Source organism: Melanerpes formicivorus, unplaced genomic scaffold (genome assembly GCF_026170545.1).
Source record: "Melanerpes formicivorus ecotype bairdi unplaced genomic scaffold, bMelFor1.0.p_v2 SCAF_6, whole genome shotgun sequence".
NCBI lineage: Eukaryota > Metazoa > Chordata > Aves > Piciformes > Picidae > Melanerpes > Melanerpes formicivorus.
Genome location: NW_027142358.1, coordinates 30,635,613 through 30,652,208, shown reverse-complemented (window position 1 = coordinate 30,652,208; position 16,596 = coordinate 30,635,613). Strand labels below are relative to the sequence as shown.

At 50.1% G+C, this 16,596-nt stretch overlaps 1 protein-coding gene across 3 annotated transcripts in view; it reads right to left on the bottom strand.

Annotated features, from left to right (window-relative positions):
* Window positions 1-16,596, bottom strand: part of MACROH2A2 (macroH2A.2 histone) — a 42,869-nt gene that overhangs the window by 25,568 nt on the left and 705 nt on the right. For 2 of the 3 annotated variants that reach the window (XM_068140310.1, XM_068140309.1), the window contains exon 2: window positions 7,386-7,620. In XM_068140310.1, coding sequence (XP_067996411.1) covers window positions 7,386-7,557 — 172 coding nt within the window. In that variant the 5' untranslated portion in view covers window positions 7,558-7,620. Of the gene's footprint in view, window positions 1-7,385; window positions 7,621-16,553; window positions 16,577-16,596 lie in introns of those variants that run through there. The other variant, XM_068140312.1, reaches the window with a different exon arrangement.

Here is a 16,596-nt window from a genome sequence, read left to right as displayed (position 1 = left end):
AGAGAAGAGAGCCTAGGGAAGAGAAGAGAGCCTAGGGAAGAGAAGAGAGCCTAGGGAAGAGAAGAGAGCCTAGGGAAGAGAAGAGAGCCTAGGGAAGAGAAGAGAGCCTAGGGAAGAGAAGAGAGCCTAGGGAAGAGAAGAGAGCCTAGGGAAGAGAAGAGAGCCTAGGGAAGAGAAGAGAGCCTAGGGAAGAGAAGAAGAGAGCCTAGGGAAGAGAAGAAGAGAGCCTAGGGAAGAGAAGAAGAGAGCCTAGGGAAGAGAAGAAGAGAGCCTAGGGAAGAGAAGAAGAGAGCCTAGGGAAGAGAAGAAGAGAGCCTAGGGAAGAGAAGAAGAGAGCCTAGGGAAGAGAAGAAGAGAGCCTAGGGAAGAGAAGAAGAGAGCCTAGGGAAGAGAAGAAGAGAGCCTAGGGAAGAGAAGAAGAGAGCCTAGGGAAGAGAAGAAGAGAGCCTAGGGAAGAGAAGAAGAGAGCCTAGGGAAGAGAAGAAGAGAGCCTAGGGAAGAGAAGAAGAGAGCCTAGGGAAGAGAAGAAGAGAGCCTAGGGAAGAGAAGAAGAGAGCCTAGGGAAGAGAAGAAGAGAGCCTAGGGAAGAGAAGAAGAGAGCCTAGGGAAGAGAAGAAGAGAGCCTAGGGAAGAGAAGAAGAGAGCCTAGGGAAGAGAAGAAGAGAGCCTAGGGAAGAGAAGAAGAGAGCCTAGGGAAGAGAAGAAGAGAGCCTAGGGAAGAGAAGAAGAGAGCCTAGGGAAGAGAAGAAGAGAGCCTAGGGAAGAGAAGAAGAGAGCCTAGGGAAGAGAAGAAGAGAGCCTAGGGAAGAGAAGAAGAGAGCCTAGGGAAGAGAAGAAGAGAGCCTAGGGAAGAGAAGAAGAGAGCCTAGGGAAGAGAAGAAGAGAGCCTAGGGAAGAGAAGAAGAGAGCCTAGGGAAGAGAAGAAGAGAGCCTAGGGAAGAGAAGAAGAGAGCCTAGGGAAGAGAAGAAGAGAGCCTAGGGAAGAGAAGAAGAGAGCCTAGGGAAGAGAAGAAGAGAGCCTAGGGAAGAGAAGAAGAGAGCCTAGGGAAGAGAAGAAGAGAGCCTAGGGAAGAGAAGAAGAGAGCCTAGGGAAGAGAAGAAGAGAGCCTAGGGAAGAGAAGAAGAGAGCCTAGGGAAGAGAAGAAGAGAGCCTAGGGAAGAGAAGAAGAGAGCCTAGGGAAGAGAAGAAGAGAGCCTAGGGAAGAGAAGAAGAGAGCCTAGGGAAGAGAAGAAGAGAGCCTAGGGAAGAGAAGAAGAGAGCCTAGGGAAGAGAAGAAGAGAGCCTAGGGAAGAGAAGAAGAGAGCCTAGGGAAGAGAAGAAGAGAGCCTAGGGAAGAGAAGAAGAGAGCCTAGGGAAGAGAAGAAGAGAGCCTAGGGAAGAGAAGAAGAGAGCCTAGGGAAGAGAAGAAGAGAGCCTAGGGAAGAGAAGAAGAGAGCCTAGGGAAGAGAAGAAGAGAGCCTAGGGAAGAGAAGAAGAGAGCCTAGGGAAGAGAAGAAGAGAGCCTAGGGAAGAGAAGAAGAGAGCCTAGGGAAGAGAAGAAGAGAGCCTAGGGAAGAGAAGAAGAGAGCGAGCCTAGGGAAGAGAAGAAGAGAGCCTAGGGAAGAGAAGAAGAGAGCCTAGGGAAGAGAAGAAGAGAGCCTAGGGAAGAGAAGAAGAGAGCCTAGGGAAGAGAAGAAGAGAGCCTAGGGAAGAGAAGAAGAGAGCCTAGGGAAGAGAAGAAGAGAGCCTAGGGAAGAGAAGAAGAGAGCCTAGGGAAGAGAAGAAGAGAGCCTAGGGAAGAGAAGAAGAGAGCCTAGGGAAGAGAAGAAGAGAGCCTAGGGAAGAGAAGAAGAGAGCCTAGGGAAGAGAAGAAGAGAGCCTAGGGAAGAGAAGAAGAGAGCCTAGGGAAGAGAAGAAGAGAGCCTAGGGAAGAGAAGAAGAGAGCCTAGGGAAGAGAAGAAGAGAGCCTAGGGAAGAGAAGAAGAGAGCCTAGGGAAGAGAAGAAGAGAGCCTAGGGAAGAGAAGAAGAGAGCCTAGGGAAGAGAAGAAGAGAGCCTAGGGAAGAGAAGAAGAGAGCCTAGGGAAGAGAAGAAGAGAGCCTAGGGAAGAGAAGAAGAGAGCCTAGGGAAGAGAAGAAGAGAGCCTAGGGAAGAGAAGAAGAGAGCCTAGGGAAGAGAAGAAGAGAGCCTAGGGAAGAGAAGAAGAGAGCCTAGGGAAGAGAAGAAGAGAGCCTAGGGAAGAGAAGAAGAGAGCCTAGGGAAGAGAAGAAGAGAGCCTAGGGAAGAGAAGAAGAGAGCCTAGGGAAGAGAAGAAGAGAGCCTAGGGAAGAGAAGAAGAGAGCCTAGGGAAGAGAAGAAGAGAGCCTAGGGAAGAGAAGAAGAGAGCCTAGGGAAGAGAAGAAGAGAGCCTAGGGAAGAGAAGAAGAGAGCCTAGGGAAGAGAAGAAGAGAGCCTAGGGAAGAGAAGAAGAGAGCCTAGGGAAGAGAAGAAGAGAGCCTAGGGAAGAGAAGAAGAGAGCCTAGGGAAGAGAAGAAGAGAGCCTAGGGAAGAGAAGAAGAGAGCCTAGGGAAGAGAAGAAGAGAGCCTAGGGAAGAGAAGAAGAGAGCCTAGGGAAGAGAAGAAGAGAGCCTAGGGAAGAGAAGAAGAGAGCCTAGGGAAGAGAAGAAGAGAGCCTAGGGAAGAGAAGAAGAGAGCCTAGGGAAGAGAAGAAGAGAGCCTAGGGAAGAGAAGAAGAGAGCCTAGGGAAGAGAAGAAGAGAGCCTAGGGAAGAGAAGAAGAGAGCCTAGGGAAGAGAAGAAGAGAGCCTAGGGAAGAGAAGAAGAGAGCCTAGGGAAGAGAAGAAGAGAGCCTAGGGAAGAGAAGAAGAGAGCCTAGGGAAGAGAAGAAGAGAGCCTAGGGAAGAGAAGAAGAGAGCCTAGGGAAGAGAAGAAGAGAGCCTAGGGAAGAGAAGAAGAGAGCCTAGGGAAGAGAAGAAGAGAGCCTAGGGAAGAGAAGAAGAGAGCCTAGGGAAGAGAAGAAGAGAGCCTAGGGAAGAGAAGAAGAGAGCCTAGGGAAGAGAAGAAGAGAGCCTAGGGAAGAGAAGAAGAGAGCCTAGGGAAGAGAAGAAGAGAGCCTAGGGAAGAGAAGAAGAGAGCCTAGGGAAGAGAAGAAGAGAGCCTAGGGAAGAGAAGAAGAGAGCCTAGGGAAGAGAAGAAGAGAGCCTAGGGAAGAGAAGAAGAGAGCCTAGGGAAGAGAAGAAGAGAGCCTAGGGAAGAGAAGAAGAGAGCCTAGGGAAGAGAAGAAGAGAGCCTAGGGAGAGAAGAAGAGAGCCTAGGGAAGAGAAGAGAGCCTAGGGAAGAGAAGAAGAGAGCCTAGGGAAGAGAAGAGAGCCTAGGGAAGAGAAGAGAGCCTAGGGAAGAGAAGAGAGCCTAGGGAAGAGAAGAGAGCCTAGGGAAGAGAAGAGAGCCTAGGGAAGAGAAGAGAGCCTAGGGAAGAGAAGAGAGCCTAGGGAAGAGAAGAGAGCCTAGGGAAGAGAAGAGAGCCTAGGGAAGAGAAGAGAGCCTAGGGAAGAGAAGAGAGCCTAGGGAAGAGAAGAGAGCCTAGGGAAGAGAAGAGAGCCTAGGGAAGAGAAGAGAGCCTAGGGAAGAGAAGAGAGCCTAGGGAAGAGAAGAGAGCCTAGGGAAGAGAAGAGAGCCTAGGGAAGAGAAGAGAGCCTAGGGAAGAGAAGAGAGCCTAGGGAAGAGAAGAGAGCCTAGGGAAGAGAAGAGAGCCTAGGGAAGAGAAGAGAGCCTAGGGAAGAGAAGAGAGCCTAGGGAAGAGAAGAGAGCCTAGGGAAGAGAAGAGAGCCTAGGGAAGAGAAGAGAGCCTAGGGAAGAGAAGAGAGCCTAGGGAAGAGAAGAGAGCCTAGGGAAGAGAAGAGAGCCTAGGGAAGAGAAGAGAGCCTAGGGAAGAGAAGAGAGCCTAGGGAAGAGAAGAGAGCCTAGGGAAGAGAAGAGAGCCTAGGGAAGAGAAGAGAGCCTAGGGAAGAGAAGAGAGCCTAGGGAAGAGAAGAGAGCCTAGGGAAGAGAAGAGAGCCTAGGGAAGAGAAGAGAGCCTAGGGAAGAGAAGAGAGCCTAGGGAAGAGAAGAGAGCCTAGGGAAGAGAAGAGAGCCTAGGGAAGAGAAGAGAGCCTAGGGAAGAGAAGAGAGCCTAGGGAAGAGAAGAGAGCCTAGGGAAGAGAAGAGAGCCTAGGGAAGAGAAGAGAGCCTAGGGAAGAGAAGAGAGCCTAGGGAAGAGAAGAGAGCCTAGGGAAGAGAAGAGAGCCTAGGGAAGAGAAGAGAGCCTAGGGAAGAGAAGAGAGCCTAGGGAAGAGAAGAGAGCCTAGGGAAGAGAAGAGAGCCTAGGGAAGAGAAGAGAGCCTAGGGAAGAGAAGAGAGCCTAGGGAAGAGAAGAGAGCCTAGGGAAGAGAAGAGAGCCTAGGGAAGAGAAGAGAGCCTAGGGAAGAGAAGAGAGCCTAGGGAAGAGAAGAGAGCCTAGGGAAGAGAAGAGAGCCTAGGGAAGAGAAGAGAGCCTAGGGAAGAGAAGAGAGCCTAGGGAAGAGAAGAGAGCCTAGGGAAGAGAAGAGAGCCTAGGGAAGAGAAGAGAGCCTAGGGAAGAGAAGAGAGCCTAGGGAAGAGAAGAGAGCCTAGGGAAGAGAAGAGAGCCTAGGGAAGAGAAGAGAGCCTAGGGAAGAGAAGAGAGCCTAGGGAAGAGAAGAGAGCCTAGGGAAGAGAAGAGAGCCTAGGGAAGAGAAGAGAGCCTAGGGAAGAGAAGAGAGCCTAGGGAAGAGAAGAGAGCCTAGGGAAGAGAAGAGAGCCTAGGGAAGAGAAGAGAGCCTAGGGAAGAGAAGAGAGCCTAGGGAAGAGAAGAGAGCCTAGGGAAGAGAAGAGAGCCTAGGGAAGAGAAGAGAGCCTAGGGAAGAGAAGAGAGCCTAGGGAAGAGAAGAGAGCCTAGGGAAGAGAAGAGAGCCTAGGGAAGAGAAGAGAGCCTAGGGAAGAGAAGAGAGCCTAGGGAAGAGAAGAGAGCCTAGGGAAGAGAAGAGAGCCTAGGGAAGAGAAGAGAGCCTAGGGAAGAGAAGAGAGCCTAGGGAAGAGAAGAGAGCCTAGGGAAGAGAAGAGAGCCTAGGGAAGAGAAGAGAGCCTAGGGAAGAGAAGAGAGCCTAGGGAAGAGAAGAGAGCCTAGGGAAGAGAAGAGAGCCTAGGGAAGAGAAGAGAGCCTAGGGAAGAGAAGAGAGCCTAGGGAAGAGAAGAGAGCCTAGGGAAGAGAAGAGAGCCTAGGGAAGAGAAGAGAGCCTAGGGAAGAGAAGAGAGCCTAGAGAAGAGAAGAGAGCCTAGAGAAGAGAAGAGAGCCTAGAGAAGAGAAGAGAGCCTAGAGAAGAGAAGAGAGCCTAGAGAAGAGAAGAGAGCCTAGAGAAGAGAAGAGAGCCTAGAGAAGAGAAGAGAGCCTAGAGAAGAGAAGAGAGCCTAGAGAAGAGAAGAGAGCCTAGAGAAGAGAAGAGAGCCTAGAGAAGAGAAGAGAGCCTAGAGAAGAGAAGAGAGCCTAGAGAAGAGAGCCTAGAGAAGAGAAGAGAGCCTAGGGAAGAGAAGAGAGCCTAGGGAAGAGAAGAGAGCCTAGGGAAGAGAAGAGAGCCTAGGGAAGAGAAGAGAGCCTAGGGAAGAGAAGAGAGCCTAGGGAAGAGAAGAGAGCCTAGGGAAGAGAAGAGAGCCTAGAGAAGAGAAGAGAGCCTAGAGAAGAGAAGAGAGCCTAGAGAAGAGAAGAGAGCCTAGAGAAGAGAAGAGAGCCTAGAGAAGAGAAGAGAGCCTAGAGAAGAGAAGAGAGCCTAGAGAAGAGAAGAGAGCCTAGAGAAGAGAAGAGAGCCTAGAGAAGAGAAGAGAGCCTAGAGAAGAGAAGAGAGCCTAGAGAAGAGAAGAGAGCCTAGAGAAGAGAAGAGAGCCTAGAGAAGAGAAGAGAGCCTAGAGAAGAGAAGAGAGCCTAGAATAGAATATAGCATAGACCAGACCAGACCAGACCAGGTTGGAAGAGACCTTCAAGATCATCATGTCCAACCCATCAACCAATCCAGCCCACCTAATAAGAATAAATATTGCAATACAGCACAGTATATTGCATCACCATGCCCCTTCCTGCCCCTTCCTCTGAGGTCAGTTTCAGAAAGGAAGGGAAAAGATATGTGGGAAGATTTAAACCCTGAAACATTTTTTTCTAAGACACTTAAGCAAGCCAAAAGGATTTTTAAAATACAAATGAACCACCTCCATATTCCATAACACTTTGACCCTGCTGTGCAAGAAATGCACCCAGTAAACCAGCTTCTTCACCTAAAAGGCACAACAGATGTACAAAGTGGGTTTGCTGTTTTTCCTCTCCTGTTAATCCCATCCAGGTGTGCTCCAAAAGCCTAATTCATATCAACATGCTCTGGGACACAAACTGCCTAGATGTTAACTCCTCACTCTGTGAAAAGCAAGTGACCAAGCATGGTGCCTCCAAAGGAGAGAATCTCCATAGAATGGTAGGGGTTGGAAGGGACCTCTGAAGATCAAGTCCAACCACCCTGCAGAAGCAGGATCACCTGGGGCAGGTCACACAAACACATCCAGGCAGATTTTGAAAGTCTCTAGAGAAGGACACTCCACAACCCCTCTGGGCACCCTGTTTTAGGGCTCTATCACCCCCACAGTAAACAAGTTTTTCCCTATGTTGAGGTGAAACCTCTGTGTTACAGTTTGTGTCCATTGCCCCTTGTTCTATCACAGGGCACCAGTGATAAAAGACTGGCCCCTTCTTGTTGACACCCACTCCTGAGATGTTTGTAAACAAAAGATCCCCTCTCAGGCAGCTCTTCTACAGACTAAGCTGCCCCAGGCATCTCAGCCTTTTCTCATCAGACAGATGTTCCAGTCCCTTCATCATCCCTGTAGTCTCAGCAGGACTTTCTAGTATTTCCCTGTCTTTCTTGACCTGGGGAGACCAAACCTGGACACAATGCTCCAGATGTCTCACTAGGACAGACTAGAGGGGGAGAACTTCCCTTCACCTGCTGGATGCACTCTTTTTACTGTGCCCCAGGATCCCATTGGCCTGCTTGTCCACAAGGACACATTGCTAAGCCACAGATGACTTATTGCCAGCCAAGACTCCAAGGTCCTTTTCCATGGAGCTGCTTTCCAGCAGGCCAGCCCCTCACCTGTACTGGTGCAGTGCAGGGAGTCATTCCTCCCCAGGTACAGGCCTTGCAGAACCTCATTAGGTTCCCCTTTAACGGCATTAGCATTTCAAGCAAGTTTCATTCCATCCTGCACTGCAGAGCCCAGTTTTCACACAGTCATACCCCATCCTATGGCAATGCCTGGCTTCTGAGTGCGAGCAGCACTTGCAGCAGCAGCAGCAGGAGCAGCTTCTCGGTTTACCTGCTAGGTACTCTATGACGGCTGCCATGTAAACCGGAGCGCCGACCCCTATCCGGTACTTGTAGGTTCCTTTCTTTAGGTAGCGCATCATTCTCCCCACGGGGAAGATGACTCCTGCCCTGCTGGAGCGTGACAGCTTGGACATCTTCTTCTTCCCACTTCGGCCTGACATCTTGGAGCTTTGTGCTTTTCAATTCGCTGGCGATTTCCGAACCCCCTTGCTCCGATCCAAAAGCTGCCAAGAGAAAAGAAAACAGGATTGGTGCTGGGCATTGATGGATGAGAAGCTCAATACCAGCCCCCTGTGTGCACCTGCAGCCCAGAAAGCCAGTCACATCCTGGGCTGCAGCAAGAGAAGCGCGGCCAGCAGGTCGAGGTGATTCTCCCCTTCTGCTCCGCCCTGGTGAGACCCCACCTGGAGTACTGCTTCCAGTTCTGGAGCCCCTATTACAAGAAGGATCTGGAGGTGCTGGAATGAGGAAACCAGCAAGGAAACCAAATCACAGTATCACAGTATCACTAAGGTTGGAAGAGACCTCAAGGATCATTGAGTCCAACCTATAAACACAGACTCCATGACTAGACCATGGCACCAAGTGCCACGTCCAATCTCCTCTTGAACACCTCCAGGGACGGCGACTCCACCACCTCCCTGGGCAGCACATTCCAATGATGAACGACTCGCTCGGTGAAGAACTTCCTCCTCACCTCGAGTCTAAACCTCCCCTGGCACAGCTTGAGACTGTGTCCTCTTGTTCTGGTGCTGGTTGCCTGGGAGAAGAGACCAACCCCTTCCTGCCTACAACCACCTTTCAGGGAATTGTAGAGAGCAATGAGGTCTCCCCTGAGCCTCCTCTTCTCCAGGCTAAACAATCCCAGCTCCCTCAGCCTCTCCTCATAGGGCTGTGCTCAAGGCCCCTCCCCAGCCTTGTTGCCCTTCTCTGGACACGTTCAAGCGTTTCAATGTCCTTCTTAAACTGAGGGGCCCAGAACTGGACACAGGACTCAAGGTGTGGCCTAACCAATGCAGAGTCCAGGGGCACAATGACTTCCCTGCTCCTGCTGGCCACACTGTTCCTAATGCAGGCAGGGACACCAAGGCAGACACCTGCAGCATGGAAGATTTCCATGCTGAGATGTTAAGCTTAGCAAGTGATAAACAGCTGAGAAGCACAGCCACAGTGGAAGACAGCATTCACTGAGCTGATAATGGTTTATAGTGCTTGCCCAGGAGCTGACAGAACCTACCTACCAACACACTGCTTCTCCACAGGTTTTTTTTCTAAGGGGAATTTCACATGCATGGCTGAAGAAGAGAAGCAGGCAAGTAGCTGTGCTTCAAGCACCTCCCTTCATGCTGCTCTGGCCTCAGGAGCTAAGCCCTGGAGCCAGCTCACAGACCTCACCGCTTTGATTAAGTCTTCCTGGATCACCCCCTGGGAGGCTCAGAAGCCTCCTCCACTCAGCTCAGAGAGGGTCTTTACACTCTCATCTTAAAAGGACTGGCAACCAGGTTTTTCTGTCCATCAAGCTCCCTGAAGATGCATGTTTCTTTCCTTGCATTAAGAGCCAATCTAGCCTACACACAGGAGCATTTCCTTATTTTTCTGCCAATTGAGAGATTGAAGGTAGAGAGACACCAAACAAGCCCTGGAGTCAGCCACTCCAAAGGGTGCACGTGGTCACAGGCACAACCCCAGTTCTCACTCTCAGTCAAATACTGGGGAAGCTTTAACTCTCTGTGAACAAAAATTTGGTTGAATTCCATTTTGGTGGCTGCCCTGGTAACTTAACTACGATCCCAGTTACTCCCCTGAAACAAGCATGGAGCACACCCCAGATGCTATTTCTGTCAGTGAAGGCACTGCTACTTGATTCCCAGAATTCACTCACCTCAAGGAAACAACAGGAGGGAGACAATTTGAAAAACATTCTGCTGGCTTTAGGTGACACTGATCAATTTTATCACAATCTGCAAGTCATTTGGCACCACTGCAAGACCAGCACTCATCCAAGGAGGGTACAGAAATCTGTGTTTGGTTCCCATCCTGCTGATTACAAAGCAAGAGTGTATACAGAGTCACAAAGCCAGATACTCACCAGCTCATCCAAACAACCAAAGCCAAGGGTTGGATTCTACCATAACTTGCACACTGGTTTCACTTACAGCATCAAGGAAATTAAACCACCAGAGGGGCTGCAGAGATCTATAAACCCCTGGTGTGTCTTTCTCTGTCAGCCTGATATGTTTTTCTTACTGCATGCAATATATTATGTGGGCATGATAACAAGAGGTAGGAAAGGTTAAGCCAGTAAACCCATCAGACATGGACACCTCCAAATTGATGCTGCTGATCATCCCGCTGCAAATTCCCTGTGAAGTGCCAGCCTGGAATCAAGAAGGGTACATAGAATACATATGAGTCCAATATGATGGCATTCAACAAGTCCAAGTGCCAGGTGCTGCACTTTGGCCACAGCAACCCCATGCAGAGCTACAGGCTGGGGTCGGAGTGGCTGGGGAGCTCCCAAACAGAGAGGGACCTGGGGGTGCTGATTGACAGCTGCCTAAACATGAGCAAGCAGTGTGCCCAGGTGGCCAAGAAAGCCAATGGCATCCTGACCTGCATTAGGAATAGTGTGGCCAGCAGCAGCAGGGAAGTCATTGTGCCCCTGGACTCTGCTTTCGTTAGGCCACACCTTGAGTCCTGTATCCAGTTCTGGGCCCCTTAGTTTAAGAAGGACATTGAGAGACTTGAACGTGTCCAGAGAAGGGCAACAAGGCTGGGGAGAGGCCTTGAGCACAGCCCTGTGAGGAGAGGCTGAGGGAACTGGGGTTGCTTAGCCTGCAGAAGAAGAGGCTCAGGGGTGACCTCATTGCTCTCTACAACTACCTGAAAGGTGGTTGTAGCCAGGAAGGGGTTGGTCTTTTCTCTCTAGCAACCAGCACCAGAACAAGGGGACACAGTCTCAAGCTGTGCCAGGGGAAGTTTAGGCTGGAGGTGAGGAGAAAGTTCTTCACTGAGAGAGTCAGTTCTATACAGAAAGAGTGATTGCTCATTGGAATGTGCTGCCCAGGGAGGTGGTGGAGTCCCCATCCCTGGAGGTGTTCAAGAGGGGATTGGACGTGGCACTCAGTGCCATGGTCTAGTCATGAGGCCTGTGGTGACAGGTTGGACTCAATTATCATCTTTGAGGTCTCTTCCAACTTTAGTGATACTGTGATGAAATGGCTCATGTACCACTACAGGCACTTCAAATAGATGTAAGGAGGGAAAATGCCCAAGAATGCTTTCATTTCATTGATGCAGGAGTAACCAGTTGTGTAGGATAGGGAGCCAGCAGGTTATAGTGGGGAGGGGGGAAAAAGAGCTGCTGTGGAAAGGCAAACCTTGCATCAAGGTCCAGGAGCAGGAGGACAATCAGCACCAAGCTGCACCCAACTGTGCTTCAGGCATGCAAAGTAGAGGAGGGTGATAAGAACAAAAGGACATCTGACACAAAGTAAAAGGGAGGGCAAAAAGAAGAGGGGAGACATGATAATGGTCTTCAGAGATGTGAAAAAAGGCAGAAGGGAATAATTGCTCCCCATAAAAGTGCCAGAAGAGTGGGACTCTTACAAAAGCTGTGCAGCAGGGAGGAGACTCAGATGGGAAGATGGCCAAATCTTCTTGCCAGGATACATTTAGACAAGTCATAGAAGAAGTAGGTATGTTTGTTAGCTAAGAAAAATATCTGTCTGTCTTCTATGTTAAGAAGAATTTATAATAGACCAGGTTGGAAGAGACCTTCAAGATCATCGTGTCCAACCCATCAACCAACCCAACCCACCTAAACAACTAACCCATGGCACCAAGCACCCCAGCAAGTCTCCTCCTGAAAACCCCCAATGATGGTGACTCCACCACCTCCCTGGGCAGCACATTCCAATGGGCAATCACTCTCTCTGTATGGAACTTCTTCCTAACATCCAACCTAAACCTCCCCTGGTGCAGCCTGAGACTGTGTCCTCTTGTTCTTGTACTGGCTGCCTGGGAGAAGAGACCAACCTCTGCCTGTCTACAACCTCCCTTCAGGTAGTTGTAGACAGCAAGAAGGTCACCCCTGAGTCTCCTCTTCTCCAGGCTAAGCAACCCCAGCTCCCTCAGCCTCTCCTCACAGGGCTGTGTTCCAAGCCCCTCACCAACTTTGTTGCCCTTCTCTGGACTTGTTCCAGCAAGTCAACCTCCTTCCTACACTGAGGGGCCCAGAACTGGACACAGGACTCAAGGTGTGGCCTAACCAGTGCAGGGGCAGAATGACCTCCCTGCTCCTGTTGGCCACACTGTTCCTGATGCAGGCAAGAAGTGAACTTTTTAAACAACAGTTAGACAACGAATGTCAGAAGCGACGCAGGCAGCTTTGGATCTGCAATGGGACAGGCAGTGGGAGGAGGTGATCTCCTGATGTCCCTTCCTCCAGCCCTCTTGCTGAGTGAAACCTCCCATTTGTGCCAAACCCTTTATAAACTTTCAATGTCATACTGTGCTGCTGATTAGCCTTTATGAAGTGTCCTTTCCAGTTTGTGAGAACCCACATTCACACTGATGAAGAAATGTAGGCTGGGAATTACATTTCTAGCCATCAGAGGAGCCAGCTTCTGGGAACAGCCTTCTCTGATGAGTAATAAGAGCAACGACAACTCATTTTAAGGTGGGACTTAATACATGTATGCACAAGGCTATGATCTGATTCCTGCAACACCAACAGGGCAGTTTCAGCAGCCGAGAGTTCAATCCTGCACTGAAATCCCTCCAGAGAGCCAACCAACCACGAATCAAAATCATACTAAATTACTCTCTCCTCCATTTGCTCCTATAGCACCAATTCCCAGCTGTGTGTAAATCAATGAAAACAAACACACACACACAAAGCAAACATCCTGAGATTACATCCACAGAAAATCCTGTGGTTGCACTTGATCTCTGTGATGGAAAATCAAAACATATTTATATAACTAAGCACATTGCTCTGGGGCACTATATAAATTTATGTTTAACTAATCACTTCTGGCTCATTCTTCTGTTGCCTGACTGAACTTTCCACCCCTACCCATCCCTTTATTTTTCCCTTCTCTCCCACAGCAAGCCTCGACCATTTTTTCCCCTGCTGCCAAGAGGACTTTTGGAATGCCAAAGTATTTTTCCAGATACTTTTCCAGTGATAGGGCAAGAGGGAATGGACTGAAACTTGAGGAGGGCAGATTTGGACTGGAGACTAGAAAGAAATTCTTTACAGCAAGGGTGGTGAGACAGTGGAACAGGTTGCCCAGGAAGGCCATGGGTGCCCCCTCCCTGGAGGTGCTCAATTGCAGGTTGGATGAGGCCTTGAACAACCTGGTCTAGTAGAAGGCGATGGTGCCTGTGGCAGGGGGCTTGGAAGCAGATGATCTTCAAGATCCCTTCCAATCCAAATCATTCTATGAACCTATGACAAACTACAGATAACAGATCAGATATATTTGTGGGATTTTGTGAAAGCCTAAATATAGAAGAGGTTTCAAAACTCTGCCAACACTGTCTCTCTCTCTTTCTCTTCTTTGCAACTTACAGGCCCTATGAGGAGAGACTGAGGGAGCTGGGGTTGCTTAGCCTGGAGAAGAGGAGACTCAGGGGTGACCTTATTGCTCTCTACAACTACCTGAAGGGAGGTTGTAGACAGGCAGATGTTGGTCTCTTCTCCCAGGCAACCAGCACCAGAACAAGAGGACACAGTCTCAAGCTGTGCCAGGGGAGGTTTAGGTTGGATGTTAGGAAGAAGTTCTATACAGAGAGAGTGATTGCCCATTGGAAAGGGCTGCCCAGGGAGGTGGTGGAGTCACCATCATTGGAGGTGTTCAGGAGGAGACTTGATGGGGTGCTTGGTGCCATGGGTTAGTTGTTTGGGTGGGTTGGATTGGTTGATGGGTTGGATGTGATGATCTTGAAGGTTTCTTCCAACCTGGTTTATTGTATGTAATTCTATTTACACAGAGCAGGGTATACTGGGGAGTCACTTATACAACCATATGTGCTTGTCTCATCTTGCCTTGAGTCCTATGGTAGCAGATTTTTGGTGGAAAGCCAAGCTATGGCATAGTCACATCTACTAAGATTTTACTCCTGTGTACACAGATGAAGATGTGGTACACTGGGGATGCCAACTATCTATGCCTGCATCTTAGACAGTGGACACCAAAGAACTGGTTCATGGGTTCAGGTGACTGTCACTCCTTGAGATCTGGAATCTCCCTTGTACAATACAGCTACACCTGGTCTGCAGAAAGGCTGCAGAGGTTTGGGCCTTGCTGGTACATTCCTCCTGGGGTTTGGTTTACATTGGAGGACACCCATTAGGTCAGCCCTGAGAAAGTGGCGTGATGCACTCACCTGAGCTGCTCCAAAGCTGCCAAGAGCTGAAGGGCCTCCAATTTAGCACTGCTTTCCTAACCATTCTCTTTAGGTGACACAGCTAAGTGTCAAGGGCTTGTCAGTTTCAAATGTGCTTGATCTACCCACATTAGTTCCCCCACTCCCAGCTGATTCATCATCTCTTCACCTGCCCTTATAAAGTACAGCCTCAAATGAAAAACACAGCCATGACAGTTATGTGGAGTCCATCCTTGCTGAAATAGAAGAGCTGTATCTATATCTGGGTACCACAAGATCATGAGGCTTGGGCAATTTAAAGCAATTAATTTTCCCAATCCTTTCATTGGTCATGGCACACTCCTACTCTGCCATGACTCTGACATCCTTGTGTTGCTATGGGGGATTTAGTAGCTACCAGAACTCCCAGAGCTCTCTACAATATGAGGAAAATAGGGCAGACTTTTGCAAGCTGGGCCTTCCTCTGTGAATTAAGTCTTCTTCAAAGCCCAAAACAGACAACAATCTTTTCCTTCTGCCTGCTGAAAAAGAAGCTCGACCTCCTTGCCACTTTCAGGAGAGTCCTTCCACTACACAAATTGCCACCTTGTTTTCTTCTACCATGCTTATCTACAGAAGGTGACACTCACTGGCACAAGGACACTGGAGGAACACACATTCCTCTCACTATTAATGGTGCAATCTGCATCCCACAGCACATCCAAACAGATCCAGTTTTACCAAAACAGCCTTAGAACCACTCTCCAGCCCTTTCTACACGGACACTCAGAAGAACAAAGCCTCATAATCAGCTTTAGGTGGTAAAGGCACCTGGAATTGTTAGAAGAGTAAGAAGATCCTGCAGGCAAAGAAACAGACTGCAACCTCCAAGTGAGTCTGAACTTGAAAAGCTGGCCAGGAAACAACTTCAGAGATGAACATGTCACCATCAGGCAAGAAAGCATAGCTGCACACCAAAAAGTTCAGTGTGCTACAGAATGCCCAATAGGCATTAAAATCTAGGATTTTCTCTGAGGATAATCACAGAAAGCAGCAAAAGAAGAGAAAGCTTAGTTTGCACAATGTAGCACCAAACCTGCTGCAACTCTGGTGGAGGAAAATAAATTCTGGCTGTTCCTCTTCAAATGCCAGCTCATGCACAAGACAGAGGCATGCCAAGATAACAGCAACACCAAATATAAAATGCACACCAGCACTGAGTTATCATTAAATATTTGAGCAATGATTAGATAAAAGTCCCAGTCAAACTGAACCAGCTGGCACTGCAGTGTATCCTTACAGGTGGCTACAATGCCATCTGGCAGACTAAGACTTAGCACAGCCTACCAAGTGTCCTCCCTCCGACAGCTGTGCCAACTAGAGGTTCAGAAGCAGGCATTACACTGCACCTACAGCAGAAGGTCACCCAGGCTAAAACACTCAGGCACAGCTGAATGTTGACTTCGGTGTCCTTCACCACAACTGACAAACCTGAGCCTTTGTGCTGCAACTGTTCCTACTGAATTCATCCACATTTCCAGATGGTTCACCTGTGCTTGGCATCTAGGAATGACTTCCACACATTGAAAAAAAGTCAGCAGGCAAACAATAAAATGAAGGCTATGCAGGGCTATCAGCACACCTGTGCTTTCCTCACTCCAGCTGATGAGCTGTTTGAACAGTCAGGAATCAACAAGCAATCCAAAAGTACTGTAGCTAGGGGTCAACCTAAACTGGGCATGCATATACACTTTGTGAAAATACCTGCTAAGATCTAAAGCCAAAGGTTGCCACCTGAATAAATCAATAAGGCACAAAAAGAGGTAAAAGGAAGAAATTTTTCACACCGAGGGTGGCAAGACCCTGGCGCACGATGCCCAGAGAGGTGGTAAATACCCCAGTCCCTAGAAGCATTCCAGTTCAGGCTGTTTGGGGCTCTGAGCAACCTGCTCTAGTTGCAGATGTCCCTGCTGACTCAAGGGGGTTGGACTAGGTGACCTTTAAAGGTCCTTCCACTCAAACCATTCCGTGCCCTATGACTGTGTACAAACACAGCGCTGTTCAGTGGGCAAGCTGCATACCTCCTGCACTCAACCAGCTCCAAACCGGCAGACACAGAGCACATTGCTACTGAAAGGCACTTCACAGGCACACCGGCGCCAGAAACCGCGGGGCTCCTTGTAGCAGTTTCCCAACACGAACCGCAGAGGCTGACCCCCGCGGCATTGCACAGCCTGCAGACTGAGGGACTGCACCTCAGTCTCGACCCAAGCCGAGCCTTCTTTATACAACCCTGAGGCTGCGAAGCCCACGATGACCAAGGCGGGTCACCGCCAGGCCGCCCAGCAGCCGCGTCGCAGCCCGGCCCCAGCCGCTTCACACTGAGAAGCGCAGCCACTAGCAGCCCCGCGCACGCAGCACGCAAGCCACGCGGTTGCCTGGAGACGCCCGCCCCGCCCACTCTGCCGCGCGCCCCCATTGGCCGCCCGCAGCGCCGGGAGCGCGGCCAACAACCCAGCGGTCACCGCCCCGCCCCGCCGATTGGCCAGCGCACGGATCCCACCTGCGCGAGAGGCGGGCCCCAGGAGAGCCCGGGCTAGCAGAGAGCCAGCCGATTGGTTAGAAGCAGGCTAGCGACGGGAAAGACCCCGCGCGATGCGCGGCAGCCGTGCGTGCGCGCTCCGTTGCCGGCTGCGCAAGCGCCCCGAGGTGCAGCGGCGGGGGGGAGTGGCAGTTGGCTTTCCCGCGCAAACGCTTCTGTTCCCCCCCACCATCACTCTACCTTCAGCGGGCTCGCTCCCGCCGTCACGGAGGCTTCGCCCACT